The sequence below is a fragment of the Phyllostomus hastatus genome, unplaced genomic scaffold (genome assembly GCF_019186645.2).
Source record: "Phyllostomus hastatus isolate PE091 unplaced genomic scaffold, TTU_PhHast_1.1 phas_contig_40, whole genome shotgun sequence".
NCBI classification, from domain to species: Eukaryota; Metazoa; Chordata; class Mammalia; order Chiroptera; family Phyllostomidae; genus Phyllostomus; species Phyllostomus hastatus.
The window spans coordinates 86209830-86226165 of NW_025333872.1; the positions used below are offsets into that span (position 1 = coordinate 86209830).

The 16336-nt window shown below is 33.6% G+C and overlaps 1 protein-coding gene across 6 annotated transcripts in view; it reads left to right on the forward strand.

Moving 5' to 3' along the window:
• The window catches only part of STXBP5 (syntaxin binding protein 5), a 129464-nt gene that overhangs the window by 90632 nt on the left and 22496 nt on the right, over window positions 1-16336 (forward strand). Inside the window, exons 19-22 of one of the 6 annotated variants that reach the window (XM_045842600.1) lie at window positions 4841-4906; window positions 10096-10155; window positions 10257-10304; window positions 14372-14422. In XM_045842600.1, coding sequence (XP_045698556.1) covers window positions 4841-4906; window positions 10096-10155; window positions 10257-10304; window positions 14372-14422 — 225 coding nt within the window. The remainder of the gene's footprint in view (window positions 1-4840; window positions 4907-10095; window positions 10156-10256; window positions 10305-14371; window positions 14423-16336) is intronic. The other 5 variants (XM_045842601.1, XM_045842602.1, XM_045842604.1 and 2 more) reach the window with 5 other exon arrangements.

The window sequence follows — 16336 nt, forward strand, 5'->3', positions numbered from 1 at the left end:
AAATACATTTGAACTCTTGATTAAAATATAGTATCTTCGTAATAACATTTATGAAACTGTCACAGGGACAAGTAGTGATGAAGTGTTTCAACTACCTATATGTTGCTAAAAGTCTTAATTCTAATGTAAATGAAATGTGTTAATATATGTCTAGTTTTGCTGGCCACTTCTTCACTCCATGAAGGGCTCAAAAGGAAAAGTTCTGTCCTGAATATAGTTCTAAACCTCAAATAGTATCTTTTTAGTGATGCGAACATGATAGACACATAAGAAAATGTGCTTACTTAGTCTTAGAAGTTGATAATTATAAAGAAGGTAATTAGCTGGCTATATCTAATTCTATCTAGACTCCAGGAAAGATATTTTCAAAAGTTATGGAGAGGTGGCTCTAATAGTGAAGTTTTGACTATACAATTGCAAGTACTTTCAAGTGGGTTCAATATTGTCAATAAGATAGAAAAAGAGAAGTAGCTGTGGAGCCTAATAGTACCTGCCAGTTAAATTTTTGTGGGGGAGGGGGTGCAGTATAGGGAAAAATAATACTGTTTAAGAAACACGTGATACAATCAAGAATGAATAAAAATGTTGGTAGTTGAATAAGTACTGTATTGAATTAAGGCTAATTTCCCCAAAATGTGAAATAAAGCAAAATGTCAGTTTACAGTGGAAATACAGTTCAGGGAGGATTAGGACCCCATTTTAGGGTGATTTGAAATGATAGTTAAAAAAAACAAAATGTAGAAGTAAATGACTTTGTTTCTCAAGTCTCCATTAATAAGAATGATTTTTTTCTCTGAAAAGTATAAAAAATAATAGAAATGAAAGTCTAAGCTATATTATATAAGGCAGATCAGGCAATAATAAAAAGATGTCAAGAAAATTTGTGAAGAGAATTTGTATAGTACTCCCAATTTAATGAAAGTCAGATATTTTATAAATCAGTAAATTTGTTGTAGAAATCATTCAAAATCCTAGAATGATTTGCTAAGTATCTGATGCCTTATGTGCATATTGACAATAGAGATTATCGGTAGAAGTCAGCAGTAAATTACTAAAAGTAAATTGTGCTGAAATTAATGCTACTTTTTTAATCTGGCAACTAACGGACTGGCTCATGGCAGCCTGTTGACATATTTCCTCAAGTCAGCCAGTATTTGGTAAAGAGTTTTCTGATGCTTTTATGACCTAGACAGGTAGAAGTGACCTAAATACCTAGTTTAGTTCAATAATTGCCAGGTTGATTAGACTGAAAGTCAGCAAATTGCTGTCTGTGGGTCAAATCTGGCGCACTGCCCGTTTTTGCAGATGAGTTTCGTGAGAACAGCACCTTGCTTATTTGCTTATGTTTTATTATCTGTGGCTGCTTTTGTGCCACAACGTTAGAGGGGAGCGGTTGTGACAGTGGCTCCGAAAACCAATCTGGACCTACACAGAAAACTTGTGCCAGTCCCTGGACTAAACCGTAGGACTACTGGGCCAGTTTATAACCTGATACTTACTTTGATGTAGTGGGGCTCAGTTAGTGAATGTATTTTGTGGGATAACATATGACTGTCTTGTTGAACATTTTAAACAGTAGATTAAGCCTCCTATTTAAACATTTGAAAAGGAAGTGTCTCTGACAATGGCAGTCAAGTTTACTGTCTCTAGAAGTAGTTATGTGCTTCTCACTGTATAACATAACCAAAACACTCAGTGCCTCAGTTTCTTTTGTAAAATGAGGATAAATCTGTCTACCTTATTGGCTGCAGCAGGGGTTAAATAAATCAAGCACTGAGAACAGTATTTGGCACATAATAAGCGCTTAGTAAATGTTGGTTATTACCAGGTAGCTAATTGGTTGGGGTACGTTTGGGCAAAGCATATAACTATATCACTAGGAATTTGTTGAAGGCAGTCTGCAGTATCAGAGAAGATGGATTAGATTATATTCTACAAAACTCTTTCACATGTATTCATTCAGGTTTTCGATACATTTACTGAGCACCTACCATGTGCTCTGCACTAGTATGGGTAATAAAACAGACAAAAATTTCTGTCCTCATGGAAATCATTATACTGGAAAAGATAGACAATTAAATATCTGCCAGTAAGTACTACACAGTAAGTTGCATAATAGTGCTAAAGGGAAAAATAATTAAATGAGGGGAGATCTGAAATGTCAGTTACGTGGGTGTTAAATTTTAAAGAGTGCATCCCCGTGACTTCTGAGTAGAGATGTAAAGGAAGTGAGAGAGCTGTGATCCGTGAGGATGCCTGTGGAAAGAACATTTCGAGCAGGGAGGAGCAAGTCCATTCGCTCTGAAGCAGTGTTCCTGGAGAGCTCCAGGTACAGTGAGGAGGAGCGTGGCTGGAGTAGAGAGAGGGAGAGAGGCCGGAAGTAGGTGAAGGCAGCGGAAATGAGGTCAGAGAGGTGTACGGTGGGCGCATGCTGCCTGCTGCAGTCATGTGTCATAGGACTGTTTCCATCAACCAGGCACAGCGGGCTGGACTTGCACCTTGAGTCAGATGGAAGGCAGCGAAGGAGTTTGGCTTATTCAGTAATTTACTACCTAGAAATTAAAGAGTCTCTATCATATTTGCTAACTTACCTTCCTAAATATTTCTTCCTAGAGAAGAAATTGGTATTTTACTGTTTTTAAGAATGGGAATTATATCCCATAGTACATATTTATAGTGTTTAGTAGCAATTTACAAAATAGAAAAGGCTTAAATTTTCAAAATTGACCTTATTTCAGTACTAGGCCCATTGTAACACTAGAGAATATTGTCACTATTATGGTGTTTATTTTTTATTGAGGTATAATTGACATGTGACGATATATTAGTTTCAGGTGTACAACATCATGATTTGTTATTTGTATACATTGTGAGTGATCACCACAGTGAGTCTAGTTAACATCAGTCATCTTATAGTTACAAATTATTTTCCTTGTGAATTTTTAAGATCTACTCTCTGAGCAACTTTCAGATATGCAAAACAGTATTATTAACTGTAGTCACCCTGCTATACAATACATCTCCATGACTTACTTTATAACTGTGTGTATCTTTTGACCCCATTCACCCATTTGTCCCATCCCCATATCCCTCACCTCTGGTGACCACAGCTCTATTTTCAGTATCTGTCAGCTTGTTTTTGTTTCTGTTTTGTTCTGTTTTAGTTTTTTAGGTTCACATGTAAGTGAGATCATAAGGTATTTTATCTTGCTCTTCTTTCATTTACCTTGAGGTCAATCCATGCAGTTGCAAATGGCAACATTGCACTCCTGTTAGTAATATTTCATTGTGTGTGTGTATGTGTAGGCACACACCACATTTCCTTGGTCCATGCATCCATCGACAACTACTTAGGTTGTTTGGGTTATTACCACATATCGCTACCATTTAAAGACCTGTTATCATTTGTACAAACAAATATCTTGTCAAGGATTAAATGCATACTTATAATTGATCTATCATTTTAAAACTATAAAAACTAGTTGTTTTTTTTACAGAGACACTAGTTTGATGAATGTTGAAAACTGTTATTCAAAAACTTTCTATCCAATGAAGACAAATGGTGTATATTTCAAAATAGAAAACACTTCTTATAAACCCAGTTCAGTGCTCAGTGTTCTCTTGAAAGTATTACTGTGAGAGCTTTCTTGGTGACTGTAGACACTGTGACATCGTATCTTTTACCAAATGAATGGAACAGCAGAAACGCACATACATGCACATATGTCTGTGCCAGTGATTTTCAGTCGGTGTGCTGCAGGAATTTTTGAAAGGTGCAGTAGCTGACTATTTAGTCAGGGGCACTGACTTCCTTAGATTATCAAATTCAAAAATGACAATAGCCAACACAAGAGCCATCCAGTGTGAATGAATCCAAATTATACCTATTTTTGTCAGATCAGCAAAAAATATGTGTCGTGGTGTGCCGCAGAATTTTACTAATCAGTTTATGTGTGCCATGAGCTGAGAAGGGTTGAAAGTCACAGGTCTGCGTGACACCTGGCCGTTTCAGAAGCCCAGACGCGTGGCCCCTTGTCTGTTGCCCAACTGCGCCAAACTTTTGGCGTGTTTTTTGTAATTTTTAAAGAATTTGCAATAATTATTTTTATTTAAATCACCAGGCAAATTCATATTCATACTAATTGTTTACATTTGCTATGTCTTTTAAATTCTTGTCTATAGCATAAAATATCTTGCTGTGTTTTCTCCTATGAATTTAGGCCATATTATCAAATAGATTAGTTTTATATAATTCACAAAAATCTGTAGAAAGAGTTTATCTAGAACTTTAAAAAATGTGATTGGATAGTTTTTAAGAAGTATAGCCTTGTAAGATAAGTAATGCGCAATATTTTAAAATTACAGATTGGGGGTACAAAATATTTTTCAATTATTGAAAAATATGTAAGAGAGATATTTGAGACACACATACGGGAAATCACTTTGAGCTGAAGGTCTCTGTGATGTAACAATCACCAAACTTACTACCAATATTTATTCTCCCCAAGAGGAGTCCAATAATAAATAGATCATGGGCCCCTCAAATTACTGATTTTAAACAAAGTTTTGCATTATATCTAGTTTTCCTTGAAGAAAAGCAATTATTTCTTGAAAATTCTGTTTCTTAATTAATGACTGCCATATTAGTTTGAGGTGTTTTGATCAATTTTTTTTTATGTTCCTATCTCAAAACAAAGGCGCATAGTACCAATGTCAGGTGCATTTTAATCTTCTGGATTTTTTTTAATGGACTACCATTAAACGTGTACTACAAATAGGAGGTGAAACTGTGTTTATATAAATGTGTGGTGTAATTTGGTTTCCGTTTTTGTTTTCTTAGCAGGTCTGTGTGATATCAGCGAGGGGACCGTAGTCCCAGAGGACCGCTGCAAGTCTCCAACTTCTGGTAATTTGTTGTTTGTTTCATTAATAAGTATAATCCTACGAAAACCGGCACAGAGTTTTAGTATTCCTTTTTTTATAGATGAGCATTTAAAATACACCTGCAAGGAACTTCAGTGTCACATATTTATTCTTAAAGTCATAACTGTATTTTTTTTGCTTTCTCATTTAGTGAAAAAAAAAATGCCCTAGATAAAAATCTATAGCTATTACCTGTTAAGAGTCATATAACTATTTACTTAGTCTTTTAATAGTTATACTTTTTAGGGAATCTATATTTTACTTCTTACCATCGGATCAAGTGGTTTAGTTATCTCTAGTCTTGTCTTTGCGGTAGGCATGCCTGTCCTCACTTGGTAGAGTAGTACTCTAACCCTTGCATAATACCCATTTAAGTGTGAAAGATTTTTAACATTTGTCTTCTAATGGTGGCTTGACAGAATAATTCTAGACTATATTTGTTCTTGTTTTGTGATCAGTGTAATATCTAGTATAATTTTATAGCTATATTAAAGCAGTTGTCCTTCTGTTATTTATATATTGGTCTTTATGTTACCTATTTATATATATATATATATATATAAATATTTTAAAGGAACTTGAGTAGCTTTTGAGTCTCTATAAGTGGATCCTGAATTGATTTTTTTTTTCCAGTGGATTGAAAGCTTGCTAATCTTTAATAAAGTTGACTTCATAATTTTAATTACCACATTTATTAAATCATTCTGACTGGGAATTTTCATCAACTTTCTACTGAAAAGGTTGTCCTTAGCATAAGGTAACGTTGTTCTTAGACAGACCCTGACCCTTAGCTGGTCCTGCCACATCAGGAAGCGTTTTAAGAATGGAAAATATTGAGAAGTCCATTCTACTTTACTCCCTAATATTTTAGTGTAGCATTTCATTACATACGGGATTGTAAAAGCTTTTGCTGTATTTTCTTTTTAAAATTACATTTTCCTGTAATTTTATACAAGTTAACCATTTTTTAAAATACATCCACCTTCTGGTTTCCTTAATCTTTAAATTTCATATTTAAATTCACACATCAAACTAATAAAACATTGAGCTATAGGAGTCACATAATTAGCACCCAATATTACGTCTGAGCATTGGTAGAATAAAGTCTGAATGAATAATATGGAGCAGGCAGTTATATTTCCAATCTTACAGGACCAGAGTTATTTCTGAATTTGGAATTTAGAATTATAATATTTTTAAATTATGGCTGCTCTTCCTTTGATTACATACGGTACCGTTCCGTTCTTTTCACCTTCACTCAAGGCCATGCGAATGCAGTTGTCATCATAGGGCTATAAACAAATTGGATAATTTGGACATGAAACATGATCCTTTAATATACTAAACAACCATCAAAAGTATTTTAACAACTTTGAGGCCAAGTAAATTAATACTCCTTTTTGTCTTAAGCCAAACTTTCAATAGGTGTTTATATCTAGCAATTTGGAATAACCCAGCAAAAGGTAATTATAGATAAGTATATAAGTATATTTAAATATAAGTATATAAATATAAAAAGTGCATAAGATTAAAAATCTCCAAATTCTCTTTTTCATACCAGAGAAATCCAAACATTGTTCAACATTTTCAAATACTTTGTACTCTTTGGTCCATATGAAAAGACAGTGTACTTTTAACATAGAGAAATTTATATGACCTCAGATAGCATTGAGAAGTCCAAAATTCTTACCTGTATATAGAAAACTCTTAGTTTATTTACCTTAGTTCTTGATTATGTTCTGAAAGATACAAGCATTCTCTGAAGACTTGTATGTATTCCTGCATATCAGGGAAGGCTACTTTTACAAAAACCAAATTAGACTTTAATAAATAGCACTTGTGCCTGAAACATGTTTTATGTAGCAAGAGATAGATGTCAGGCATACGGAACTGCTAAGACATGCAGTAGGAGCTGTAGAGTGGAATTCTGGAACCTCTTTGACACTACATTGTTACAGCTTGTGTCCTTGACCGCTTGTCTGTTTTTAAATAGTTAACAGTAGTTTTTGCTGCCTGTCATGGGCCAGTTGTCTTACTATTCGTATATTTGTAACTTTTTGCCTTCGTTTCTATTAGCATTCTAATACAGAATTAAAAGAATAATTTATTATTACTTTCTCCAACACATGTAAATTTTACTAATTTAGGGTGGTCAGAAAGAAAACTGGGTGGGGTGCGCCTGAGGTGAATGTGAAGAGCCACAGGGGGATCATGTAATTAAAACCATAGAAAGCAGTAATTAAATTACAAGCCATATGTTCTACAATGCCGTGGAAAATAAATAAGGTAAATAAATAGTTAAATGGTCCATTTTAGATTACTAATGCCAGTATGGTTAGTAGAAAACTATTGGTATCAATTAGAGAAGAGGAAATATATAACAATCCATTGGACATTGCAGTGCGTTCCTCATAAATACTAAGAAGAGGACCAATATTTTAGAAATGAATATGCTTTTTATCAAAATCAATGTATTTACTCAAACTAATACATATAAAGGAAGAGAAACTTTTCTAAAAAGGTCTTAAATCTCATAAGATTTGTGATCTCAACAGTTTAATCAGTATTAAAGTTCTATTAAAAATATTTTATCATTCCCATTTATTTTTAAATAAATCAGTCTCAGAAATATAAAATTAGTTCTGCCATTCCAAATTAACAGAAAATTATTCCTTCCATCTCTGTTTGATCTTTATTTTTTTAAAAAATTCACATTGCTTCACTGAGCACTTTAGTAATGTTGGAAATTTTTTTAGCACTGCATTCAAAATGTGTGTGTGCATGTGTGTGTGTTTATGCTAAAGTGATAAAAACATGTGTTAGGTCATTTCAAATTGAAAAAGCCACACATACCATGACATAAATGGTGCCTTCATGAGTTGCTATGTACCCTAGAAAAAAACAAAAAGCTGTAGATATTTTCTATGTTTATTTAATCAGTAATTTGGTAAATATATTCAAATAGGGCATGCTGAAAACAGTTTTTCATCCTCAACTGAAGATATCCTGTATTGATTTTAGAAGAGAGGAAGGGGGAGAGAGAGGGAAGGAGAGACACATTGATGTGGGAGAGAAGCATCGATCAGCTGCCTCCTGTATGTGCCCTGACAGGGACTGACCCAGGAACTAGACATGTGCCCTGACGGGTAATGGAAGCCCACAGCCTTTGGGTACCTGGGACGGTGCTCCGAGTCCCTGAGTCACCCGGCCAGGGCTGAAAGCATTTTTGGAACTTTTTCATGGGCTATCATATAATTATGATAAGCAGTGGTAGACATGTTCAGTTAGGGGGAAAACAATCTATAAATCAGCTTTTTAACTTTACAGTTATGGCTTATGTCATTTATTTTAGGTAGTAAATGCTAAAAATATTTATAATTTTATACTTGTGTTTAGGTATGTTATATTGCTACTCTACTTTCAAATTTATGAAATAAAACATATTAATAAATTTTGTAAATTCGTGTGGCTATATTGACTATCAAAGGGAACAGTGGTATTTTAAAATATATAGTATCTTATCATAACCATTATTTATTTTTTTAATATTTTATTTATTTTTAGAGAAGGGGAAGGGAGGGAGAAAGAGAGGGAAAGAAACAACAGTGTGTGGTTGCCTCTCATGAGCCCCCTACTGGGGACCTGGCCTGCAACCCAGGCACGTGACCCGGCTGGGAAACAAACTGGCGACCCTCTGGTTCTCAGGCCTCTGCTCAATCCACTGAGCTACACCAGCCAGGATCCATTACCTTATGTAAATGTGAGTTATATTTATATGAAAAACAAGTAAACTATGTCTAGTCCTTAAAGTGTTATTGAGCTTAATGTTACTTACGTGATTTTTTATGTAGGATTTATGAGGAACTATAAATGCTGTTTAACAAAAATTACTTAGTTTTAAAGAGTAATCTTTTAAGACTGTTATAAAGTAGTTGGACCCTGCTCATGCTGGCAAGTCCTGCTTGGTCTGTGAAGAGACACCTCAAGGATATTGTCTACCTGCCAAAGAAAGCAAGTCCAGTTTTGTGGCACAAAGGGAGGTCACATTTTGACCTCGTTATGGTTCAGTGCTTTCACTGGGATAAAAAAGGAAGAAAAAAAAACCAGAAAAATCTTTTCTACTGCCCATTATGTTTGAGATTGGCCGGTAGTAGAAAACTTGATTCTTTTGGCAGATGTTTATTCAGTGATTTCTGCAGGCACAGCATTGCACTGAGTGCAAAGGTGATGCAAAGATAAACCAGTTGGTGGCCAGCTTTTCAGAAGTTCAGTCCAGTGGGAAAGGTCAGATGTTTGTAAACTTAAAATATAAGGGATTAAGTGATTAACATCGTAAGAGAAGTATACAGATAATGTGTTAGGAGAATTCAAAGAAGAAGTGATTTATGTACAGTTGAGATTGAAACATTTAATGGATGAGATACCATTTTAACTGTATTATAAAAAATAGTTTAATTCTAATAAAAATCAATTAAAATACTATTTAATAAAAGATGTTAAAATGAAATACTATGAAAAATTAGAAACACCTTTTCAAAGAAAATGACAAATAAAATTATAAGTATAAAAATAATTAGTAGTCATAACCAAAGTAAAATTTAACATTTCTTACCTTATAAACTTAAATAAATATTTGAATATAGCTAAAACTGTAAGCATTAACCTCAGTATTTTAAAGGCCTCTAAGGTAATAGAATTTGTATATTATTTTGAAGTTTCTATCTTGAAAGCTGACACTAAAATAAATTTTACCAGTATAGCCCTTGTATAGGATTCTTAGTTCTGCTAGATAAACCTTATTCAGTTAACTAATACCAAGAAATTTTACCTTTTTTCTTCAGAAACTGTTAACCTCTCATTATATTTTTCTCTATCTGTTCTCTAACATATAATATCTACCAAAATTTTGCCCAGTGGTTGTAACTTATAAAAAACATTTTAGAGTTAATATTTATGTGTACTAGGGGTTGTTCTGCCATGAAACATAATGCACTACTGACTGCTGTTCTTACTGTGGTACTATAAGAATTCTTGTTAACTGTATTTACTTGTGGCCAGAGGTATGGGCTCTTGTTTCAGAAGGTACCAGATTATTTTGTTTGTGCTGATCCCTGTGACAACTCTGTGTTTGTGACTGACTGTTTGCCTGTTCCATTGTCTTCATTTGTGTAGGTTCTTCATCACCACATAATTCAGATGATGAACAAAAAATGAATAATTTTATAGAAAAGGGTATAGTATCTTTATTTTAAAGTGTTTCTTTTAATTATGTTTAATTCATTTAGTTTACTTTGAATAGATTTTGACATTTTATATCAAAATGTTGTTTTCAGTGAAGACCAAAAGCAGAAAGTTTTCCAAGATGGTAGCCAGTGATATAGGTAGGAAATAGAAATTTCTATTTTGTTTCTAATCCTTGCTATATGCAATGCTAACTCAATACCAAAAAATTATCTGATGCATTGCATTTATATATATTAATTTGTTATTCCTATGCTAAACAATCTCTTGGGCTGTGTTTCTTCTGAACTCATTGGGAAATAATTATTAAAAATCAGTAAAATTGGAGTTGCAGTTCTTCCTCTGACTTACAGTGTGAATTGTTCTATTAATTTTTATTTTTGCTTACGTTAAAGCAGGGTTCAATTTATGCCATAAGTAGTACAACTTTATACTCCTGTGTTTGAAATTTATTTTTTCCTTTAGAGTTTTATTTATATTTTCTTCTACCTTATTTCATCTTCCTTCTATTATCAAGATCCTAAATTTCCAAGAAAGTGCTTCTCCAAAAGATTAACTCTTTTAGTCTGTAATCTGCACTGTCCTTGAGTTAAATGGGGATTTTCTAGGATCGCCCCTTCCCCCCACCAAGTAAAAATGAGCAATGGAGAGTACTTTATATTAATCCTTTTGTTTTTATGAAAAGCTTTGAAATGAATTACTCTAAGGTTAACAAAGTTCAGAAATGGCAGATGAAATATATAATTAAACTTTGAGAACACAATTAGTGTTTTTGCTCATAAAAATTTGAAAATTCTCTGAAAAATTTCAAAGGCTTGAGAAACAGTATATTTGAAAAGAGAACAAATTTAATCTTTGGTGTCGATCCAAAATTTTGCTATACTGTTATTATTTATTTCCCCCCAAATTCCCACCACATTCTTTGAATTATATGAAATTGGATGAATTTCTAGACAGCTGGAATTGGCTTACTTTTTGTCTCAACTGACAAAGTTTACTATATAGTAAAATTAAATTATAAAAATTCTTAGAAGTGTTAATAGTGTCCATGTTGTCTGCATGTTGTAAATTGAACCCTGTTTCGTCATATTAACGTTGGCTGACTTGGCACCTCTGGTCTCTTTGAAAATAAAGTGGTTTATTCTTGGGCAAAGGGCTCTTCATATATGGAAAATCAATTATTTACCTCTTTGTGGGTTCAGTTGGTAATAGTTAAATCACTTTAATTAATTATGTACTAGCACAGTAGCATAACACTTTCTCAACAAATTTTCTTTGTAATATATTTTATCTTAGTAATACTTTAGAAGTTACTTTACTGTTATATAATGTAAAAAGTTAGAAGGGACTTTCCTATATACAGTTTAGAACTTACAGAATTTAGTTACATAAAACTTTCATGAAAACAATTTAGTACATAATTAAATTTTTGGAATAATTTCTCTGTCAGATTTTTTGATCCTGAAGTTATATTTCATTGTTAAATATAATAACTACCTTTCATTTTTTCCTATATTTTGAATGGAATGTAACATGAATATTTGAAAGATGTCACTTAACAGATTTCTTAGGACTGAGAACATTATTATTGGAAGTATAATTCCTTAATAACAGTCTTGCTTTTATTTAACGTTATTAGCAAGTTTTTCTTTTTGTCAATCCAGTTTGTATAGTTATATCTATTGAGAAACATGTTAACTTTATTCAATTTTTCAAACTTTGTTAGTTCCACAGTTATACATAATTATTTTTTACCTTCACAAACCACTGTTACATCTTCTAATTTACATACAATTTATTTTTGGTTGGAATCTTTCAGTGTCTTCTTAATCCCAAGATATGTTCAAAGGCCCACGTAAGGAAAGCTCACTTCTGAATGTGTCCTTCACTCAAATGGAGACTGCCCCACTTTAGACTGTAAAGTTTCTGCAGCTTAAAAAAAGACATAGTTTATCTCCCTGCATTAATGTCTAGTTTTGTAATAAGACTTATCATAAAATACGCTAGTGGGAAAAAAACATAAAATGTCAATGAAGCATTGGGAAAAAATTCTGAGGATCTTCTGAAGACCTTCCTGTCACGATGTGTTTTCCATGTGAAGCCTATGGTGTCAAAAGTACGCAGACTCCTTGGGCATTCTGAACTCGCCGTTTCCTGTCACCCAGTTTCATACCTGCTCTGAAGTACCCTGCAGCTCATAAAGTTACCATCTCTCTCTTCCTCAGTCTGCAAACATTTATAGCTTTAGCTTTAGGCAGTTCTGCAGTGGCCTAGTAAGGTACAAGAAGTAAGCCTGGAAGTTCCTAGGCTGGCACTGCTAAAAGAACCCCTTTGTGTGACATGCTGACAGAATGTCTTGGCTCTTAAACTTTGTCCCATAGTTTCTCCTACTCAGCTTTGATCTGATTCCAAATTCAGTCCTAGTCACTACACTTTACACTTCTACATTGTATAAACTAGTTACTGAAGTTTGTAAACGTTTGTTGTGGACTTAATGTATATACATACTGGGTTGGTGAGTTAGTATTGGTTTCTGTCTGAAGGTGCTGTAGTTTAAGGAGCTCGCTGCTCTGCATGTGGGCCACAGACAGCATCAGCATCCTCTGGGAGTGTGTTAGAAGCGCAGAGTCCCAGGCACTAGCCCAGGGGTACTGAATCAGCATCTGATTTAGCTGGATCCTCAGCTGATTGATGCACACATTCAAGTTTGATAAACACTGGTCCCCAAGACTTGGAATAACTGGATCATAACAGCATGATCGGGTGGAGAGAGGCAATCACATCATCTGATTCTAAAAGTATCTTCAGACTGTACCAGGCTGATTTTTTTATATCACATAACATGTACATTGTAAAGATATTATCAGAATATGTCCATTGTACCTATGATATTTGCTGAAAATCTCTGAATTCTTTCAGAAATGTTAATGTTGTATTTTAGAATATAGTTTGAGCATATAATGTATTCTAATTTTAATAGAATTGACTATTACATACAATAACAACCATTTATATGAGATCAATTAACCATAGATTTCATTTGGCTATTCTAGTTTTATATTACATTTTACTTTTTAAATGAGATTGATTAAGTCAGAATGAAAATGGGAAAAAGACTGATTCATATATTTGACCCATTTTGACCCGTTATTTTTTCTTTTTAATAGTGAAGCTTAGAAATGAAAACCTGACTTCCCCCCACCTCTTCACAGTTTGCCTAATGCCTCTTTTCTGACACTGGGTCTGTCGTTTTTTTAGATGTGGAAGTTGCCTGCTATGATTGGGTTTCTCTTTGTTTACATGGCGCCTTTATGGACTAGCAGGGTCTGTGCTTTAAATACCTTCTCACGGTGCAGAATTTATCCTGACACATGCACTCATGTGTTAACAAATGCTTTTTCAAAATTTCACGTAGGAAGCACTATTCTATTTGCATGTACAGACACTAATCTAACAGATAGAGTTAAACAACTCCTAACTGTAAATCACTTCCTAGAAGAAGGCAATAACTGATTTTGAGGATGAAAGTGAATTCCAATAAGTTTATACATGGGTTTTTTTATTATAATTCTAAGTAAAAAAAATCAAAATCCTATAGTTTACATTTTTGTAAATATTGTAATTTTAAATTGAGCATGGCTTTGTTTTTGGGTTTTCACGGAAACGTAGAAACGTGTTAACTTACATCAAGTAGTAGTTGAGCTAAATGATTTTATGATGTAATCAAATATCTAAATTTGATTGTAGATACAGATTTGTCCTACATTCTAGAGATTAACTTACAAATAATGAAGTCACTAGCTATGAAGATGAGGGGCTGGAACGGTTTTATTGTATTACTTACCCGAACGCAGTCTGTTGCCTCGCAGTCCTCACCTGCCACATCTTTCTTCTGAGAAATGACCTTGCTTCTCTTAGGGAAGCCTTACACTTTCCTTTGAGCCTAAGAAATAGTTAACAGAGTATATAAAAGGCTTCCTTGTTGAAGTAAGAGCTTCAACCACAAAAAGATATCACAGCAAGTAAGTACATACTTACTAAAAAGTTGAAAGTAGGATTTATTTTCCACCCATATCATTAATCATTTCAATTACCTTGGCATCTAGATTTAGTAATACACATTCGCCTCTGTCTTCAAGAGCAGTTGGTGTTAATAAGTATGAATCAAAGATTGTTCAGAAGTTTAAAAATGCATTTTATTTTTCAGCAAAGATGTCAAGGAAGTTAAGCTTGCCTACTGACCTAAAGCCTGACTTAGGTAAGTAAAGTAAATGAAAATCCATACCAGTTAAGCTCCCTTTAATGGGAAGACAAGGAAATCAGAAGATTTAAAATTAGCATAGACTAGATTTTCATCAGAAATCAAGTCTAAAATGACTAAGATTTTAAGAATTAATAGCCTTTAGAATGTCACCTGTAAATTATGAAAGATATTTATAAAATTAAGCAAATCAAAATAATACATTTCCTCAGCTCTCTCAAACTTATATCTAAACAAAATTAGTATAAGATTAAGATTTGTGCAATTTCAGGTTAATTTCTGTTAAAAGTTGTTATATCACATTTACCCATCTGCAAACTTCTGAACTCTACAATTTATAAATTTACTTTATAAGAATTTAATATTTTCAAAATAAATTACTAGTGTTTTATATTATAATAATTCATATCAAAGAATCATTACTTTCTGTTGATAATAAGTTGAGGAATACTTCTTTTTATTTAGCCCCTTCTGTGCAACTAGTCCATTATTAGGAAAATAGAGTGAATGTATTCACACATTTCTTTTGCTTTACATGCAGCTTAAAAACGTCTCCCTGATACACCAGCAAGGGACAAATGAGATTTCAATAAAGATAAAAAGATTTTATGTAATAAATATTTAAAGCATAGCTTCTTTTTAAACACATTTTTATCTCTGAAATTTTTATTGCCTTTAATTGAACAAGAAGTATGACTGTAAAGATGATTTTACACATCTTTGTCTTAGAAATAACTAGATTTTCTCCCTAGCATTTGCTTACCCATCTCGTCTTCCCACTGTTCTCTAGATTCCTTAACTCTCTTTTTATGCATAATACAAAGTTAAGTGTTGGTCAGTTTCACCATACTGACTTTAGCGTTCCTAAATCATAGTCTTCCATCGGTTATACTGATAGAAAGCATGTGATCATGAGTGAGTAGGCATAATATCTTCTGCTGGCATTAATAAAGGGTTCCATCCCTGAACATAGGAAAAACAATCTAGTAGAAATCTGTAGTAACACTGGTGTTTAGGGAACATGAATTAATCCTAGAACACACGATAACATGTTTTGAGAACTATAGTTCCTTCACTGTGAAAATGAAAGATGTATTTTGAACCCAATTGTACCTGAAGCTTACAATACACATCTTTTTCCAACAACAGGATCCAGAGTATTCATGAGATTCTCAGAGGCCTAAAATTTTAATAACATGAAATACTACTAGTTAAAATGGTTTTATATCTTTTAGTATCTTAAAAAGGGAGAAAACACATGTACAAATACTTTTTCTTTAAGATTTTATTTATTTTTAGGAAGGGGAAGGGAGGAAGAAAGAGAGGGAAACATCCATGTGTGGTTGTGGTTGCCGGTTGAGCTCCCCCTGCTGGAGACCTGGCACGTGCCCTGCCTGGGAACTGAACAGGCGACCCTTTGGCTCACAGGTTAGCATTCAATCCACTGAGCCACACCAGCCAGAACAAATGCTTATAAAATTAGTAAAAATAGTCATTTTTAGAAGAACACTCAGTTTTAAGTTATATAAATAATTTAATCAAAGTACATACTCAGTGCTTTTATAGATCATCTTTAGATTATGTTTTAGCGTATGTGCTATGTAAATTCCCTAAGCCGACTACAGTTTTGATTGATATGTGCCTGGAAACAGTCTCCATGTTGTCTAAGTAGTTTGCCTTCAAGTCGTTGTGCTGCTGAACTATTTTTTGATAAAGATTCTTAGCCGGTCATTGTTAACTGGGGAGTTAATGGTGAAAAGCAGCTATATTGATAGGATCAAACTGTGAGATACTGCTGAAGCAGGTGAGGCCGTTAGACTGTCCCACAGCTCTGAAAGCTTCTGTGAGTGGAAACCACTTTTGCTTACAGGGAAATTGTGCAACAGTACACTTTCACTCTAATCTTGCCTT